This window comes from Branchiostoma lanceolatum, chromosome 13, assembly GCF_035083965.1.
Source record: "Branchiostoma lanceolatum isolate klBraLanc5 chromosome 13, klBraLanc5.hap2, whole genome shotgun sequence".
Classification (NCBI taxonomy): Eukaryota; Metazoa; Chordata; class Leptocardii; order Amphioxiformes; family Branchiostomatidae; genus Branchiostoma; species Branchiostoma lanceolatum.
Genome location: NC_089734.1, coordinates 8,453,388 through 8,472,317, shown reverse-complemented (window position 1 = coordinate 8,472,317; position 18,930 = coordinate 8,453,388). Strand labels below are relative to the sequence as shown.

The 18,930-nt window shown below is 42.2% G+C and overlaps 3 protein-coding genes across 4 annotated transcripts in view; 2 read left to right on the top strand and 1 right to left on the bottom strand.

The window, feature by feature from the left end:
- Positions 1-10,648: 10,648 nt before the first annotated feature.
- On the bottom strand, positions 10,649-11,988 carry LOC136447846 (ADP,ATP carrier protein 1-like). The gene is made up of 2 exons (XM_066446952.1): positions 11,768-11,988; positions 10,649-11,541 (listed from the first exon to the last, which is right to left on the bottom strand). The coding sequence occupies exons 1-2, from the start codon at positions 11,873-11,875 to the stop codon at positions 10,768-10,770; spliced, it is 882 nt and encodes a 293-aa protein (XP_066303049.1). The 5' UTR covers positions 11,876-11,988; the 3' UTR covers positions 10,649-10,767.
- A 315-nt stretch (positions 11,989-12,303) lies between these two features.
- Positions 12,304-14,425, top strand: LOC136447404 (ADP,ATP carrier protein 1-like). The gene is made up of 2 exons (XM_066446314.1): positions 12,304-13,037; positions 13,360-14,425. The coding sequence occupies exons 1-2, from the start codon at positions 12,930-12,932 to the stop codon at positions 14,131-14,133; spliced, it is 882 nt and encodes a 293-aa protein (XP_066302411.1). The 5' UTR covers positions 12,304-12,929; the 3' UTR covers positions 14,134-14,425.
- Positions 14,426-15,477: 1,052 nt separating this feature from the next.
- LOC136447401 (tyrosine-protein phosphatase non-receptor type 4-like) overlaps positions 15,478-18,930 on the top strand; it is a 53,031-nt gene continuing 49,578 nt past the window's right edge. The window contains exon 1 of one of the 2 annotated variants that reach the window (XM_066446311.1): positions 15,478-15,633. The gene's annotated coding sequence lies outside the window, so the exon portion shown is untranslated. Of the gene's footprint in view, positions 15,638-18,930 lie in introns of both variants that reach the window. The other variant, XM_066446310.1, reaches the window with a different exon arrangement.

The following is an 18,930-nucleotide window of genomic DNA, read 5'->3' as shown; positions in this document are numbered from 1 at the left end:
CAGAACCACGTGATGATTCTGGTGGAAATATCGCGAGATGTTCTGGACAGAGGGAGAGATCATCAAAGCTGATTGCAGTGCAAAATGCAGTACCTCATCAAATCGGTAGACGACTCTAACAAAGAGTTATATCTATGGTGAGAGCTAGTTTATAGAATATGCCCTTTTACAAAACTATTTTATGTAACGGTACATATGTGGTACGGTACGTTCAAGTTCCAACTATCGTTATTGCCATCGCCCATAATTTCAAGAAAAGAAACACGGCCAAGGGGAGAACGTTCGAGCTAGTCAGCGTCCTCTGCCTTCCGCCATCAACACACCCCCCCCCCCCCCCCGCACACCGCCTATTCCCACATTTTGTACTTTATGTATGACGACTTATTTATGGCTCTTGACGTCCGGTCTGGAAAACAGATTTTTTCCTTTCTCTATTCTTTTGATGTGTCGAGTCGAAGTATGTGTAACGTTGCATGTGCTTATGTGATTGTGGACAGCATAACTCCAGAAGTTGTAGAAGGAGCAATGTGATATTTGATTTGTCCATATGTGTCAGCGAAACGAAGGTCAAATTCGATTATTGACTACCTGATGGCTTCCTGTGGTACTGCAACATGACATCTGGTTTTGATGTATCGTGTCCTGGAAGTCTCTTGAGCTTGCGTTGAAGTGGTGAAGGTTTGGGCGCACTATCGGCTTTTTCTGTTATCAGTTCAAAAGATAGATCAGGTGAAACAGTGCAGGGCACAAAACCCTGCATGCCACAGTTTAGCGGCTTTTCCTCCCGGGATCACAGCTCTCTACTCTCAACAATTGATCTACACGTTTAAACCGGGGACTATCTGGCGTAAGGTTTTGATTTTGCTTTGTCTTGTGTTCTCAATGTAGTTTCTTGGTTAGTTGGTTGGTTGGTTGGTTGGTTGGTTGGTTGGTTGGTTGGTTGGTTGGTTGGTTGGTTGGTTGGTTGGTTGGTTGGTTGGTTACGGATTGTGGACGGACTTTAGTGGCTGTGGGTTTGTTGGTTGATGTTACTCTCATATAAAGAAGTAACTAAATTTTGGGCCTTTCATGAATCCTTTGGAGCTGCCATTGCTTACGTCTTCATTCGGATAGGTCAGGGGTTTTTTTTTTCAATAACACACCATAAGCACCGCACCCTCATACCTCTTGTGGCTTGAATGGTCTCTAAGAGTTGGAACTTGGATGACTAGTATGTATGGAGCAGATTAATCTTCGCGCTAACCGACATCTTTCTCACCACAGTCACCCTTCAGTAAGACAGCTGGAGCCGCATAGTTCCCGTTTAGACCCTTTATTCCGTCCGTCAGACATAACAGTTTCAACAAGTTGCACCTTCTTCGGTTGTTTAAGTCTCCAATGTATGGAAACTTTTCATAACAGTAAGAATATCTCTACAACTTCGTTAAGGCTTACAACAAGGAAGGTTACATCGATAAATACCAGCAGTGCTGGCACTGAGCTTTCTTTCTTCATTTACTACAACAAACTTTGAGGAAGTCTGCCTATAGTGAAGTTGTATCTTCATTGAAGATTTCCTAGAGCGCTTTTATTTGTTGAACCTGTGTGTCAATCATTTTGTATGAAATGCTCCAGAAACAGGCTATGAAACTATAAACAATAAGCTTTTCGCGTTCTAGAATGTTCTTTAAGTAAAAGAATATATTTCTACTTATGAAAAGATTTGTTATATGAAAACTGAGACTTGACTATGATTGTCACAACTTTTGAAGCTGAGAGGATAGCAGCCGCTGAGGCCAAGAGGAGGGCTAGGAAAGCCCGGCTGCAACAGAACTGATGAACTGATATGACACTATGTAGATTCGCCCTACTCCCTCGAGTGGCTGTCAACACATTGTACAGTACTGCTTCATTGCTTGGGTGTATATTCACTGTTTCTTCTTTGTTAGATTCCTACTCAAAAACGTCTTAATGATATTCAGAAAACAACGTGCTATTTTGGCCCATTGCGACGATAGTTAGTTTTACTGCGGATGCCCGGAGAGCCGTTGTACAGTGGTAGTGAGAGCTCCGCCTGTCACCTATAAACGTCCTGGAACAAATGAGCAGAATTAGCAGGGGTGAGATGTGGAATGGTGTGTTTATAACGAGAACAATGATGGTCTAACGTGTTTAGCGTGTTGGAAATGGTAGGGCTATAAGAAGTACCTGGGACGGCTTGGCATATGAAGCGATACTCATAGCTGCATGGTAAGTCGCCCCACTTGTCTTTCCAGGAGACCAACTTGACTTTCCCGGAGGCCTCGTGTGAGGTGAAAAGAGCGCAATATTCTTCCCGAAGTTTAATTTTGATCGGTATCGGTTGTCCCGGAGACCAGGAGTTGAACGCTTTAAGTGCGGAACCATCCACCCACTCAAATCTTCCGGCCTCTTCGCGCCGATCGTGCAGGCCGACCCAGAAGTACGCTTTGTTAACGCGATAGTCCACGGACTGGTACAAGGAGATCAGGAAGGCGTTGGTCTCAGCATCTCGGGGCATGGCGAGGGTGCCGCCGTCTTCATCACAGGTCGCGGCCGCTTTGCTGAAGCTCTTATCTGTGTTGAAGGCCTTGAAGCAGGTTCCACGCCACATTGTGTAACCTTTAGGACAAGATACTGGAAACCAAGTTTTGGGTCAAGAACAGACATAGGGAAAGACCATTGCTGATGTTGACAACGTTGCAGAATTCTATACCATTAGTGACAACTCATGGTATTTACTTAATCAGAATTAGGTGGTGTGGAAACCAGCATGACTTATAACTGAAATGAGACAGTAAAACACTATTTTCTTAAAACATGACACTACGCCTATGTACATATTTAAGTACAGTATTGATGAGGGAAATAATGATAACAATATTGATGAAGAAAATATGATAACCAATTCCACAATATATCTATTAATGCAAATCATTCTGCCAACACAAGAATCATCGATGAGGTAAATGATATTATGAGGAGGAATAATGATTGTGCCACACATTTTACTGTTTTTATGCCAATGATATTCGTCAATAAACCATCATGTGACGTCAGCGTGGCTTAAAGTTTTGCTTACATGGCGGCAGAGTGACGCCCACTGAGCCTTTTCGGCTAATTTGTCGAGAATGTGCCAAAAAACACACACGGATTTGGTGGGCCGACACCGTTACATTTGCCACCAAAAGCTTTTTCTTAATATACCATCACAAATGATACATTTCAAAACTGAAACCCAACTTTATATATTACAAATGGTAAACATAATAAGTTCCACGACCTCATACCTTCGCCAAATGATTTTGACTCTATGACTGACGTGTTGGGAGTGTTTCTCATCAATTATGCAAATGTGGTCCTTATGAGCATAATTTGATTCAACGATGTTCACATTCGCATAACTTCCAAATGCCACAAGTATGAAATTGCCAATATATACCAGTATGGAATTAAAGTAGTTTCTCATTAATTATGCAAATTAGGCCTACATTTGCATATTTTCTAGTATCTGTCAACGTTCCTCTCTTCCTCAATTACAAATGTCACATATTCGAATTGTCAAATCATGGAACACAGTAGGTTTTTTTTTTAATTGCCTCATTGATTATGCAAATTAGGATATGATTTTCATAATTATCCTCTAATGATACGAAGCATCACGTAAGCTATCTACATACAAAAAATCATGACCATCCATCCAGCACATCTTGAGTTACAGTATTTCCTCATTAATTATGCAAATGAGGTCTTCATTTGCATAGTTGAAATCTAATAATATTTCTCTCTTCCCCAGTTACATGTGTCGCATGTTTGAGAGTCCTATCCTGGAATTTGGCAGATGTACAAACTTTCCTCATTAATTATGCAAAGTAGATACCGATTTGTATAATAAGTATTTAATCATGTACATCATCACTCAAGCTATCTACCTACCAAAAATCATGACCATTTATCAAGCCCTTCTTGAGTTATTCCCTTTCAAAGTCTGAAGCAAAACCTGCTCCTGCAGTTCAAAAAAAGCCGCCAGGGAGCCCAAACCTATAGCACTTACTCTCTGTCCAAAGAGCTACCTACCACTCAAAAATCAGTTCCATAGCATGTACAGAACACGAGATATCAAAACAGGAAGTTCCGCTGCAGTACCGTGACAAGCCGCTAGGGGACCCAAAATCTAATCACTTGTAGGTCTCATCAAGATCTACCCACCTACCAAATATCAAGACAATCCATCCAAGCCTTCTTGAGTTATGGTGGTCAACTACACACAGACACACACACACACACACACAAACGCTACCCTCTGCATAACCTTCTCAGCGAAGGTAATGAAACCCAACTTACCTGGCGTCTTACTCATCTCGTGAAGACGCTGCTCCAAGGCGGCAGTACGGTTCTGCTCCTTGTCCAGGTCGCGCTTCAAGGCATCAAGGGTGGTAAACAGTTGGCGCATGTCGTCTTGGTCGCGCTTCAAGGCGTCAACAGTGGTGGACAGTTGGCGCATGTCGTCTTGGTCGCACTTCAAGGCGTCAACGGTGGTGGACAATTGGCGCATGTCGTCTTGGTCGCGCTTCAAGGCGTCAACAGAGGTGGACAGTTGGGATATTTCCTATAAACGGATATACGGACATCAGAATATGAAACGTGAGACTGATGTTAGCCTTTTCGAGTGGCATATCATAAATGTTTCATCATTAACCATTATGGAAGTACAGTACTTTGCTATTAATTATGCGAAGCCGGTATTCATTTGGATAATTGAAATCTAGTATCGATATTCATATCTTTCTCAGTTACATATGTCACGTGTTTGAAAGTCCCATAATGGAATGCAGCGGATGTATAAACTTTCCTAATTAATTATGCACATTAGCCATAATTAGCATATCATTTTGTCAATCATCACTCAAGCTATCTACATGCCAAATGTCATGACGATCCGTCAACCCCTTTTTGAGTTATTCTGTTCCAAAGTTTGAAACAAAATCGGCTCTTGCCGTTCCAAACTAGCGGCTAGGGGGCCCAAACCTACACGACTTACTCTCCCTCCCAAAGGTATCTCCCAAATATGACAATCCATCCAGGCACTCTCGAGTAATCGTCTTCACAGACAGACAGACAGAAAGACAGACGTTTACACGAACGCTGTACAAAACATAACCTTCTCGGCGAAGGTAATCAGACTTGACAATAGGCTTTGCAGCCCAGGGTCATTAACCTCTTGATTGTTCAGCATGTTCTGTCTTGATAGTCCCAAGAACAGAAACAGTGTAAAAAGTGTTTAAAAAAAGAACACTTGCGTTACAAGAGTGTTTACCTCTCTATTGATGAACGTCAGAGGAGCGAGTCCCACACCGACAAGACTGAACATCACGACAATACCGGCGACCATGCAGCTGCGGTGGGACCGGATGAAGCTACTGAGAGCACGGCGGCCACTTACTCCACCCAGATCCGTACGGTCTGTTTGAAAACAAGAGTAACCAAAACAAAAATGGCTGTTTACAAAAGCTAGCGATGAGGCGGCTTTGCGGCCATTAGATAATGAGGAGGAGGTAGAAATGGTGGTAGAAGCTGGTTTGTTAATAACTTCAAGTGCACATTCTGCTCAGTCCAAGTAAATCTCCTGTTTCCACCAAGTCACAGATTCTGTCTACCTTTATCCCTTTCTGTTGACTTGTTTTAAACACTTGGGCCCCGTGAGGACAGGTCCTGGCAGGAGCCGGACTGTCTATATCAGTGCAGCAGTTTTCAGCTGTTAGCTGCATTTTTGCCTGATTTACTTACATGTACCTTCCAAATGCAGCAATATAATGGAATCATTGTTAAATTTGTATATACCACTATGAAATTAGTGTTTTGCTAATTAATTATGCAAATTAGATCATTATTTGCATGATTTATATATTTCGATATTCTTACAGTAGAATACAGCGGAATTATAAGCTTTCCTCATTAAGTACTCAAATTAGATTCTGACTTGCATAACTAGCACATGACTAGCTAAATCCAGGGACACCTGTAAATAGGAATAGTGACCTCATTGTCATTTCCCCTGGTAAAACAAATTTTAAAAATTAAATGAAACGAAATCTAAGACAGCCATTTCCACGTTGCACGACTATCTCAGGAATGCACTCAATTTGTGATCCTTGCTCACTCAGCTAAGGGTAGACTTCAACTGCCCAAAGCTCATCTGCAGTACAAAAAGAAATCACTCTCCTGTACAGGTGCAGCTCTATGGAATTCTCTTCCATCTAGACTGGAAACGGTAGTTTCTGTCCCTACATTTAAGCTTCTGTATAACCAGGAATATCTTGCCACTTAGAAACTGTTCTTTTTGTTTTAAGAATCATTGATATGCAAATTCCATTATCTATATCGTCTACTTCATATGTTATATTAATTTGGCTTGTTTTATATAAGTTATTAGTTTGTCATATTATCTTGAAGTATATTTCTTCGCACTTTTATCACTATTGTGCCTAAGTTGGTTTGTACCTTCTATATTGTGTTACTTCGGTATGCTTTGATTATGTATGCCTGCAGGGCACATTGAAACCCGCCCTTGTGGCGATATGTTCGACCCTGGATAAATAAATACATGAATGTGACCAGACCAAGCAAGCTAGTAACAAGGCAGTAGCAGGACTCAAAACCAACATGATAACAAAGTTTTACCAGTTTTGGAGCCGTACAAAGCGTTGGGTATACTCGCAGCGGCGTCCGCAATTGATCGCCAATCAGTCTGCGGCTGCTGCATGGGTGTGGCGCCTGAAGGAAAATTACAACATTAAAATGGCGTCGACGGCATACATCTAGGAGTACAACAGATTTTATGAGACCAAAAACAACAATTGTGGTCACAAAATACCTGAATGAATGAGTGGATGGATGAATGCATTAATGAATGACTGAAATTTCATTAGCGTGCCTTGCGACTTCACGCCGCCCAGCCCATATGGGCATATGAACACCGACGGAAAGATAAGGCCACAGCAAGTAATTTTTATGGATGACATCAGCGCGCTCATTAATTTTCGCCTGATTTCGAAATAACAAAAAAATTCATTGCCCTCCGACGGTGGTCAACATGCCAAAAATTGGCAAATATGTCGTAAACGTTGACAGTCTAAGGTGCTTCATTGCATATGAATACCCAGTGTACTTCCTGCCCATGATGGTATAACAACAAGCTGTTTTCTGCATTTGTTCTAGCAAGGACATTATATAAATAATGGGGGGGGGGGGTGTCTAGTTAATTGACCTGTATACACAAGGTGTTTCATCGCATATGAATACCCAGTCTAGTTGCTTCAGATGATGGTTCAACAAGCTCTTTTCTGCATTTGTTGTAGTTAGTCTATTGAGATGTATACACATCTACAAGGATATGTTTACTGTTGAATCGAGAAGGTTTTATATTATATATGAATGAATACAGGACTAATACATTAGGTGAATACAGGACTAAAAGACCTGTTGGTCATGATATCATATTTCGTCGCCTCAATTCTTGTTAACAAGAATTATGATCTCAATGATTGAAAATATAGAAATCTTGTTTTTTGGGGGCCCTCATTGTTTTTTTCGCCCTATCTCATTAATTTCGGAGTCTGCGGAGGATGTCATCCATAGAATTTGCTTGCTGTGGCCTAACGTAATATACATGGTACATTGGGTCAAACCAAAATGAGCATAAATGATAAATAAATAAAGATAAATTATGCAATAGTGTGCATGGTATAGAGATTCAATTCAAATATAACATAATGATAATAAATCAAGTTCCAACTAAGATTATTTTGATAATATTGCATTAATTGTAACATCACAGAAAAGTAGTACAAAAGACGGTGTGTTACAGTACATTATGTTCATTAACAGCAATAGTATTTTTTCTCAACCTACACAGAAGCGTTTCCACTAAAATTGATACCCTTCGTCTGTTATTGTACGTAGCGCCATCAAAATGTCGTTCTTCAGACTCGTTTTTCTCATGGTAACCCAATCATGACTGATGTTGGCGTCACAGTTAACATAGCGACCAGTTCGGAAACTAGCACTGAGGTTCGTGGAAAACGTACTTTTGAGAAGAAAACAGCGTTTGATAAACGTGGTTTCCCCGAAATTATATTATATTACAACATTTGCTTTAACGGCTTTTCAAAAGTACGTTTCTTCTCGAGCAGCGATGTTGGGTTCAAAAGTGGTCATGTTTTCACCTAAGCACTCCCACTCTTCTCGATATATGTGTCGGGTTCTGTTTGACGACCGAGAACTAACTTTACGCCTGGTGCTTCCCGTATACGGGGCTTTACATCACAATCCGAAATGTCGGGTGCATCCCCTCATCACACCAGGCCCAAGCGGGGTTCGCACTTGATCAGTTTGGCGAAGCAGCGGGATCACTTAATACTTGCGTACTCTCCTAGCAGAGGAGTGGGCCCGGCAGGTTTTTGACGTGTTTTTAGGCGTTTTTGTCGGGCTTTCCACTTTGTCATTTTTAAAAAATCTCACCAACCCACATGTGTGGTAAGCCCTACAAAAACGTCTAAAAACACGTCAAAAACCAGCCGGACCCACTCTTCTGCTTGGAGGGTTCCGCTTGTGCCCCAACGGGGACATGGATATAAAGAACTATCTATTATTATATATTATTATGAAGAACATCGTCGTAAAACATGCGTCTCCTAAGCTTCATGCCCGACCACATGCCAATTGGAAAAGATAAGAAGAAAACACGCTCTACACCATTTATCATTACATATAATTTTGGAAAACAAGCCCCTTGACATGCCCAGTGACAGAGATAAGATACTTTCACAAACATAGCTACCTTTGTCACCCATGTCACCTGTTTGGGGCTGCTGTTGCCCTCCCGGCATGGTGCGGCTTTTCAGGTTTCTGCCCAGCTCTTCACCAGGCGGGGCCCGAAACACAATATGAAGAACTAGAAACCAAGGATGAAAGAAAATCAAATTGTGGCAAACATCACTCGTTTTAGGCGAGACAAATCATATCGACACGTAATCGTTTTCTTTGTTTTTGTTTCAAGGACATTATATAGGGCCTTGGTTTGTTTGTTACATATTAAAAGAGGGGTTCGAAAACAACCTTTAAAGACATTCTATTTTTTTGATCATGTTTGAAAAACTATACTCTTTATTGCATTACTTATAACATGCACCCATAGGAGATTTTTTTCTTCGTCTTATATTTTCCGTGTTCGTCATGCAACAGGTAGTCATGTTTTAGCGTTAATGCACACATTAATAAATTTTCTGCAATAAATTTTGGGACGATGTGGCACTGCATTCAAGTTAGTGACTTGTTTTAACACTGCCACATGCCAAGAACAACATTAAAGTAATACACGTCGTAAAGACAGTAACAAGAGTCCATAGGACACAATCCTCCGTGAAGTAATTGTGGTGTTTGCGGTATTTGCTGAGGCGTGCATTCCTTGAGGTGCAAATGAAAAAAAAAATATCTTTAGTTTGTTTCTAGACTTAACGTTAGCTATTACCACGAAGAAACGAGATGAATGGCCACAACACGGTGCGATTCAAACGATACGTCAAACGACTGCTTGAAATATTACATGTCCATTTACATTGCATCTGATTTGCATTGTAATGAGACAAAATATGTGGCGAGGGTATGAGATCGTAGAACTCCAGCTTTAGATTCCGCTCTCACTTTTACAGGAATGTAAAGATAGGAAAATCAAGGTAGATCAGAAGAGGGCACAAATAACCTATAGGACAAAAGTTTCGCTGATGATATTTGCAACATGTGATTTAGAAATAGGAAATCATCATATGATAATACAAAGCTAAAATTTCTTTCAACACTCTAAGATATACACAGGATCAAATTATCGACGACCACTGTCACCTTCTTCAGGATCCATAATGACCGATCACTTCCGCACGTAAACTCGCGAAATCTATTGCCACGTGCCTTTGCGGATACGTGACGTCAGCAATAGGTCAAACGTGTCAGAAGGTTTCGCCCACTGTCTCTGTTGAGTGATGACTGGAGTGCCCTGATGTATATGGCCTCCTTTACACCTCGTATAAACTAGTCCTGTTCAGTGCATAATAGTCATATATTGCTTGGTGAAGGTATGGGGTCGTCGAACTCTTCTTCATTTTTTTTTTCTTTTCATTAAACAATGCGTTAATTAACCTTTCATTCATTCACTGAATCATTAGTAATCTATGCAGCCATTAATTCATCTATCAATCCATCCATCCCCAAACACATACACACACCCACCCACCCACCCATCCATCCATCGATCTACCCTTCCTTAAATCCACCCAGCTATACTTATACCTGTATCCACTCATTCATTTATCTTCCTTCCTGCTTTCTTCTTCTTGTACTTTCATTCATTCACTAGTTCATTTAATTAATCAATACATAATCACTAAATCCTATAGTTAGTCATTCATTCATAGTTACTCGTGAAATTCACTACTAGTATTAAACACAAAGACCAGTGATATAAAGTTTTCAGACTTTTATTTGTTCTCGTCAAAATAACATAACATGTTTTTTGATACAATATAAAAATAGACATCTCTGCAAAAACTTAGTATATACAATTATGCATACATTCTCTTTTACTTGACATCGTCAATCTACGTATCATAATTAAAACATATATTCATTCGTTCGATAAGTTAAAATAGTCAGTCTCTATGACATCAACATTGATCTGTACTTCTAGACGACGTCCACGTTACGATGTTGTCGTGTTTACAAGACCTTCTTGATCTCGTCGTACATGACCAGCACGAAGGCGCCGCCCATGCCGCGGAGGACGTTGGAGAAGGCGCCCTTGAAGAACGCGGACGACCCCTCGGTCTTGAGGATCTTGCGCCAGCAGTCCACGGTGTTCTTGTAGAGGAGCTCCTTGCGGCCAGACTGCATCATCATGCGGCGCCGCACGGTGTCGAACGGGTAGGAGATGACTCCGGAGGCGGTGGTCACTCCCTGGGCGATGGCCCAGGTCAGGAAGAAGTTGTTGTACTCGGCCGGGACCATGCCCTTGGCGGTATCGAAGCAGCCGAAGTAGGCGGCGCGGTAGACGATGATGCCCTGGACGGACACTGCGAAGCCGCGGTACAGCCCCTGCATGCCGTCGGCCCTGTAGATCTTCTTCAGGCAGTCGCCGAGTCCGTTAAACTCGCGCTTGCCACCGCCTCCAACATCAGCAGCCAGGCGGGTCCGGGCGAAGTCCAGCGGGTAGACGAAGCACAGGGAGGTGGCCCCTGCTGCACCGCCGGACGCCAGGTTTCCGGCAAAGTAGCGCCAGAACTGGGTGTTCTTGTCCACGCCGCCCAGGAAGACCTTCTTGTAGGTGTCCTTGAAGGCGAAGTTCAAGGCTTGGGTGGGGAAGTAGCGGATGACGTTGGCCAGGTTGCCGCGCCACAGCGATGCCACGCCCTGCTCCTTGCTCACGCGGCTGAAGCAGTCCACGATCCCCTTGTACTGCTTGTCCTTGGGAATGTCCTTGGACACTGCCTGCACCTGAACATTTCAAAAACAAAACGCAAAGTTAGAGCGGGAGAAATAAAAGTTAAACATTGTGTAACAATCCATGTTTGCGTGAGTCTGTTAATTACATACCCAAGTCAACGTTAACATAATTCTAGGACATTACGACCAGTTATTGGTCTCCAAGATGTAAACATACATGTATAGTCTAGAACTCTTAGAACAAATTCGCCAGAGCGAAACAAGGAAGTGTTCTTACCTGCAGCAGCAGCTTGACTCGCTCGATGGGAGCCACCACAGTCTTGGAGACCCCGGCAGAGATCCCTCCAGCCAGGAAGTCCTTGATAAATCCGAATGCGTCAGACATCTTGATCACGTTCAGTAGTAGAAGTACGAAATTCCACAATATGGAAAATTTCAAAATCGCTCTGCGAAAACTTGGTCTCTCGAAGATTCAATCAGGAAAAACTGATAGTCAAGTGGGATTTCCGCCGCCTTATATACCCTTGGGTGACCTGGAGAACAATGGACAGCGGGCAGGGCGCTCCGAGATGCTGCGATCTGATTGGCTGATGCAGATACGAGGGCAGGGCATCCTGCCCCCTTGGTCGGGATGGTCGTCCTGCTCAGGGCAGTCCGCCCTTTTCAACTCTTACTTCGGATTGGTCAGGAGAACAATTAGACATCCAGCTCTGCCATTGGTTGATTTTCGTCGAACTCTAATTGGCTGGTTAGTGCAATATCATAAAGACATTGTGACGTCACAAAAACATTTCGAAAAATGACGACATGGCTCGGGGAATTTCATACTGCGCCATTTCAAGCGACCAAGTGACGCCAGGTCCAGATTATTCTTGACTCAGATGTTTATTCTAGTAGCTAACAGCCCAAACGTGATCATGTACCTGCTTTTATCCAGGTTAAGGGTATAATTTCAGCATATAGTCATCGTTTTTAGAGATGTGTCTTACGTATTGATGTACACCGGCGCCAACACTTTGGAAGATTTCTGTGACGTCACAAAACAGTTTATGATATTGAACCTAGAAGCCAATCAAAGTCCTAGAAAACTAACCAATGGGAAAGCGGGACGGCCTGATGCCCTGTCTTTTTGACCAATAAGAGGTAAGCAATCAGTCTTCGAAAGATCGGACTGCCCTGAGCAGGACGACCGTCCCGACCAAGGGGGCAGGATGCCCTGCCCTCGTATCTGCATCAGCCAATCAGATCGCAGCATCTCGGAGCGCCCTGCCCGCTGTCCATTGTTCTCCAGGTCACCCAAGGGTATATAAGGCGGCGGAAATCCCACTTGACTATCAGTTTTTCCTGATTGAATCTTCGAGAGACCAAGTCTTCGCAGAGCGATTTTGAAATTTTCCATATTGTGGAATATCGTACTTCTACTACTGAACGTGATCAAGATGTCTGACGCATTCGGATTTATCAAGGACTTCCTGGCTGGAGGGATCTCTGCCGGGGTCTCCAAGACTGTGGTGGCTCCCATCGAGCGAGTCAAGCTGCTGCTGCAGGTAAGAACACTTCCTTGTTTCGCTCTGGCGAATTTGTTCTAATGAGACTATACTTGTATAATGTATCCTTTTCCTAAGTTGTATGTTCTAGAACGTTAACGTTGAATTTTGATCGTTACATAGCCTTCGTTTTAATTTTCATACCCTAACCTTTTTTAACGTTCACTTGCGTATCTAGATAACAGACTTATTATGTTCTAGAATTATGTTAACGTTGACTTGCGTATGTAATTAACAGACTCACGCAAACATGGATTGTTACACAATGTTTAACTTTTATTTCTCCCGCTCTAACTTTGCGTTTTGTTTTTGTAATGTTCAGGTGCAGGCAGTGTCCAAGGACATTCCCAAGGACAAGCAGTACAAGGGGATCGTGGACTGCTTCAGCCGCGTGAGCAAGGAGCAGGGCGTGGCATCGCTGTGGCGCGGCAACCTGGCCAACGTCATCCGCTACTTCCCCACCCAAGCCTTGAACTTCGCCTTCAAGGACACCTACAAGAAGGTCTTCCTGGGCGGCGTGGACAAGAACACCCAGTTCTGGCGCTACTTTGCCGGAAACCTGGCGTCCGGCGGTGCAGCAGGGGCCACCTCCCTGTGCTTCGTCTACCCGCTGGACTTCGCCCGGACCCGTCTGGCTGCTGATGTTGGAGGCGGTGGCAAGCGCGAGTTTAACGGACTCGGCGATTGCCTGAAGAAGATCTACAGGGCCGACGGCATGCAGGGGCTGTACCGCGGCTTCGCAGTGTCCGTCCAGGGCATCATCGTCTACCGCGCCGCCTACTTTGGCTGCTTCGACACCGCCAAGGGCATGGTCCCGGCCGAGTACAACAACTTCTTCCTGACCTGGGCCATCGCCCAGGGAGTGACCACCGCCTCCGGAGTCATCTCCTACCCGTTCGACACCGTGCGGCGCCGCATGATGATGCAGTCTGGCCGCAAGGAGCTGCTCTACAAGAACACCGTGGACTGCTGGCGCAAGATCCTCAAGACCGAGGGGTCGTCCGCGTTCTTCAAGGGAGCCTTCTCCAACGTGCTCCGCGGCATGGGCGGCGCCTTCGTGCTGGTCATGTACGACGAGATCAAGAAGGTCTTGTAAACACGACAACATCGTAACGTGGACGTCGTCTAGAAGTACAGATCAATGTTGATGTGATAGAGACTGACTATTTTAACTTATCGAACGAGTGAATACTATTATATGTTTTAATTATGATACGTAAACGATGTCGAGTATAAAAGTATGTATTTATGTATAGCTGTGTAGAAAGTTTTTACAGAGATGTCTATTTTCATATTTCTAATTCTGACGCAGAGATATTATTGCTGCAATGTGCCAATATACATGTTATCTTATTTTGACGGGGAAAAATAAAAGTCTGAAAACTTTATTCACTGGTCTTTGTATTGAATACTAGTAGTGCGTTTACCGATTAACTAGCACACTATGAATGAATGACTAACTAGAGGATTTAGTGATCCATAAATTGGTTAATTATAATGATTTAGTGAATGAATGAAAGAAAGAAAGAAAGAAATGAAGGAGTGGATATATTTATAGGTAATGGGTGGATTGGAGGATGGATGGATGGATGGGCGGATGGATGGATGGATGGAGGGGTGAATTGAAGTGTGGATGGATAGATGGATGGATGGATGGATAAAGAGGGACGGGAGTGGATGGACGGACGGATTAACTTAGCCTGATTGAATCTCGCCCAAAGCGGTCCGAGGGAAATGGATGCTTCTAATCACGAGTTTGACACAGACTAGGACTAACTGATAAACAAAACAATCAGAGATTCCACACTTCACTCCGGCTGGGTAATTAACTAAATGTTTCTGGGTGCATCAAATGATACACAAAGGGCAAGAAAAATTGGCTGGTGAATGTTGATCATTTCGCTATCGTTATCCCAAATACTACGATATGTTATGATATCATGCAACTGTTTTGAGGCATGGCTTTTACTTTTTACGATCCTTCCTCCCGGGAAAATGTATATCGCGTCACGAAACCCCACAGCGTATAAACATAGCCCTAATACGTGTAATACGAACAAGAAAGCCGTACGAAGGGGTGACCGGTCTAGAAGTTTTTCGAAATCTAATATTCAAAATTCTTTGATAGTGGCGTAGGATGAAAGTTCAATAGTACAAATATTACCCTCTTTCAGAAAAAAAATGTTTTCCTTAATTTCTTTCTTTCCGGAATTCCTTTCGTTACCTTACAACTGCTTTTTGTAATTTCTTTCATTACCCTTTTTAAACTCACAGCATCAAGATATACTTTCCCAATACCCTTTAATCCTTTCTATCGTCCTTTGCATTGATTTTTTTGTGCGAAAAATAACTGTCAGAGTCGTCTACCGATTTGCTCAGGTACTGCAATCCGCTTTGATCTCTCGCGCTGTCCCGAACATCTCGCGAGATTTCCATCCGAATGGTCACGTGGTTTTGTTGTGAGGAGTCGCCATTTTGGGGACGGCTTCCTGTGCAAGCTACTTTTCCTCTGAGTTGGCCTCCAAATACGGACTATTTCCGTGCCTTTTCTGGAAAGCTTGGAAACCCTCGGGCGCGCATGGATTTCCAGTGACAAGTGGGTAAGTTCCGTAGCATTTCTTTCAGCGTAGTAGGGTCTTGAGTCGTGTTAAACGTGATCGTTTTTTTCCAGCCCTCCCCACCGCTTGTCTGAAGTCACTCACTCTAGACTCTCGTCCTCTTCAATCGTCTGTGACAAATGATTTACGCCAAGAACTTTTATCTTCAGTCGTTTGCTAGAAGATAAGCCACATTCCCCCGTAATGAAGAACACGAATTCTGAGCTCAAATAAGTGCAGAGACTCATCAGGGTGGGACAAAGTGCAGGATATGAGAAATATGGGTTGGGCAGAAATAAAACCTTTTTTCGGAGAAAACTTGAGTAAACTACTGATTTTCTCAAGAACTCCGTGATTGTGTTGGATTAGCAAAAAAACAGATGCAAAATTCCTCCGTGTACATGAAAGAGTGAGCCCTTCCTGACATCGGGACCACTTGGAGCATGTATAGGAAGTCTTGTGTCCTTGACAAGCCGGATATCGGAAGTGGCAAGTACAACAAGCAAAACTTCATCAGTTCATGCACGACCAGAATTTCTTTGGACACTCTCTGCCCCCCCCCTTTTTTTGTTGAGAAGTCGGAGTGTTGTGTTTGATTTGCACACAAAAGATAAACTTAATTTGTAAATAATGGCCTGAAAATTCGCCTTGATTACTGGAATTACCGAGGTGTGAAGATCAAATTTGAACTTGCAAATTATTTTGTAGCCTGATGGCCAGATAACTTACTATTTATTTCCAAATTTTAGCGACTGTATCATCAGTATAACACAGCTAGATATATAGACAAAATATACACACCATTAGAAGGAATGCTGTATGTGATGATTGCTAGAATAACAATGATTTTCAAAATAGAAAAACAAACTTGCAGTAAAAACAGTACAATCAATCTTGTAATTTTTTCAAAGTTGCTAAGTTTCAAATGTCCAATTGTTATTTCCCCCCTAAGTTTGAATTGCAGTTTTCTACATCATATAGAAATGCCTGGTCCCTAACAGAAGTCACAAATAGGCGTTGAAGGGATTGTGAAAATTCTGCCAACAAGAATTAGTAAGCTAGTGCGACATTCAGTGGCAGTTTACTGTTAGTGCCATCACACTGGGGTCACATATTACACCTATGTGATAAGGGGGGTTTAGAATCACATCCTGGCTCAAGTTCATCCACAACACGTGTAGCTTGGATGTCAAAGTCAAGGGTAGCATTTCGCAGCCTGTGCCCAATTATTCTTAAGGATTGGATACGGAGTTTGTGCAGCTACAAGCAGATGTCTGTGTACAGGTAGTATACTAGTACTAGTGGTAAAAGGTTTGGAAATTAGAACTAGATCTTCAACTTCAAGATGCAATTGCATACAACAGATTTTAGAAAGGTGCCCCAAAAAAATGATTCCCAAATCATAAATATTAGAACATAAAATATTAGAACATTTGCTTACAGTTATACTACAACGTCTTTATCCATGCAGTCTAGTTTAGCGTCCTTCCTCATTTTGGGCTGCACCACCATTGGAGGGACCATCAAAAGTGAAAGCTACTGTATTTCCTCTTATTACTACACAGCTTTATTTAATGACCTTTGTCATCTCATCAGCTGCCCACTTTAATCGTAAGGGAAGCTATATTCGTTACAATGTTCAGATGTATACTTGTACACATAAGGGGCAATAGGCTTAATTAGTTGATAGCAATTTCGCATGATTGCATATGTATATATTAGACAAAATACAGTATGCATGGTAATGGCACAAGTGTCCAGCAAGGATATAGTCCATTGTAATTACCTGGTTGTGGTGGTGCTTTAAGTTTCCTCTAGATGAAAGAAAGCGGACGACTGTGTAACAAACTTTGTGGGTCCCAATTTGCCCCTGGGCGGTTCTGTCCATTTGTCTGTCTATGGCCTGACCCACAGGGCAGTGAGCCAGGATAAGGGAGACATTGTTGTGGTTTGGAGGGCGGGGGACAATCCATTTGACTCTCGCAATGGTTTGGCAAGCCATCTGTATATCGTATCATTTTCATTTGAATGTATATGCAAAACATACGTTATTTCAGTTAACTATAATGCTGAAGGGTTAAGGTTGTTCCCTTTTCTAAGGGGAAGTTTTGCCTGTCCTTCTAATTGATACATTAGTGAACAGTCCCCTCTTTGATTGGAGAGTGCTTCCAGGTGACTGAGCCTGATTGTACCTTGTGTTGACACCTTAGACAGAAGGCCAATCATCTTCTCAAAACTTCTTTTGTTCTTCTTAAGGAACACACAATCCGCCAGGCCTTGGAAAAGTTGGATCATGTTTTGTTTCATGGAGGATTGATAGCATTTGTATTTTTGAACCAATGCTCTTAGTCTTATAGTTATACTTACAGTTTTGCTTGTGCTTTAATAAATTTCTTTCTATTTTTTTCTCAACATAAAGTTTAACAATGCTCGCTTACCTGCATTGATCTAGTGTTATTTTCCCTGTCCTGAATTTCTCTTATCTATCACATCTTCCTGAATAGCCACTTCTTTGTCCCCATGATGTGTTTTTTTAAGAATAGGTAATCTCTGGCCAAGTCACTTTCTTTTATCATTGGGTGGGGTGGCCGGAAGCCCTAGCTTGTCCTGTGAAATTTGAGAAGTATTGTTTTGAATGACTGGGGCTAAGGGTTCAGCCACCAGTGCACAAGAGAACATTTCTGTAAGCACAATAATCTTACGGGTCAAAAGCAAAATTATACTAACAAAGTATAATTGAAATTTTAGATACAGCAACACTCTTGCTCTTTTTTAAAAATTCAAATACCAATTTTTGTGTATGTAGTATATATGATATTAAAAGTATAATTGGTAGCTTTTATTGTATTGAAATCACCCACAAATTAATGATCAATCCCTATAAGTGTAACTAGCTCCCCTTCCCCCTTGCCAGGTGTATTATGTTAGATAGTAACTTCTCTCCCACCCTTATTTGTATATTTACTTGATACACTTTCCTGGTCTCGAGTGTAGTTTAATGTACAGGGATCACAATCCCTAGTGGACTGGGAAGTCTTTGATTCTGTGCCATTGAAAAGAAAAAGAGTCATTCAATGTGTAATGTCTACATTCATACAGTGTTATGTACCATTGTTAAGATACTTAAATGTTATGTAGTTGAGCTTAAGTTCTTGAGTGCCAATAGTTACTGTATATCAGTTAATGCTAAAACACTTATATATATGGTTATAACTTATAAGTGTATGTGTTACCTCTATTTCTTGAAATCATGCCGACTTTGCATGTATAGTATTCATGGCTTTATCAATGTACAA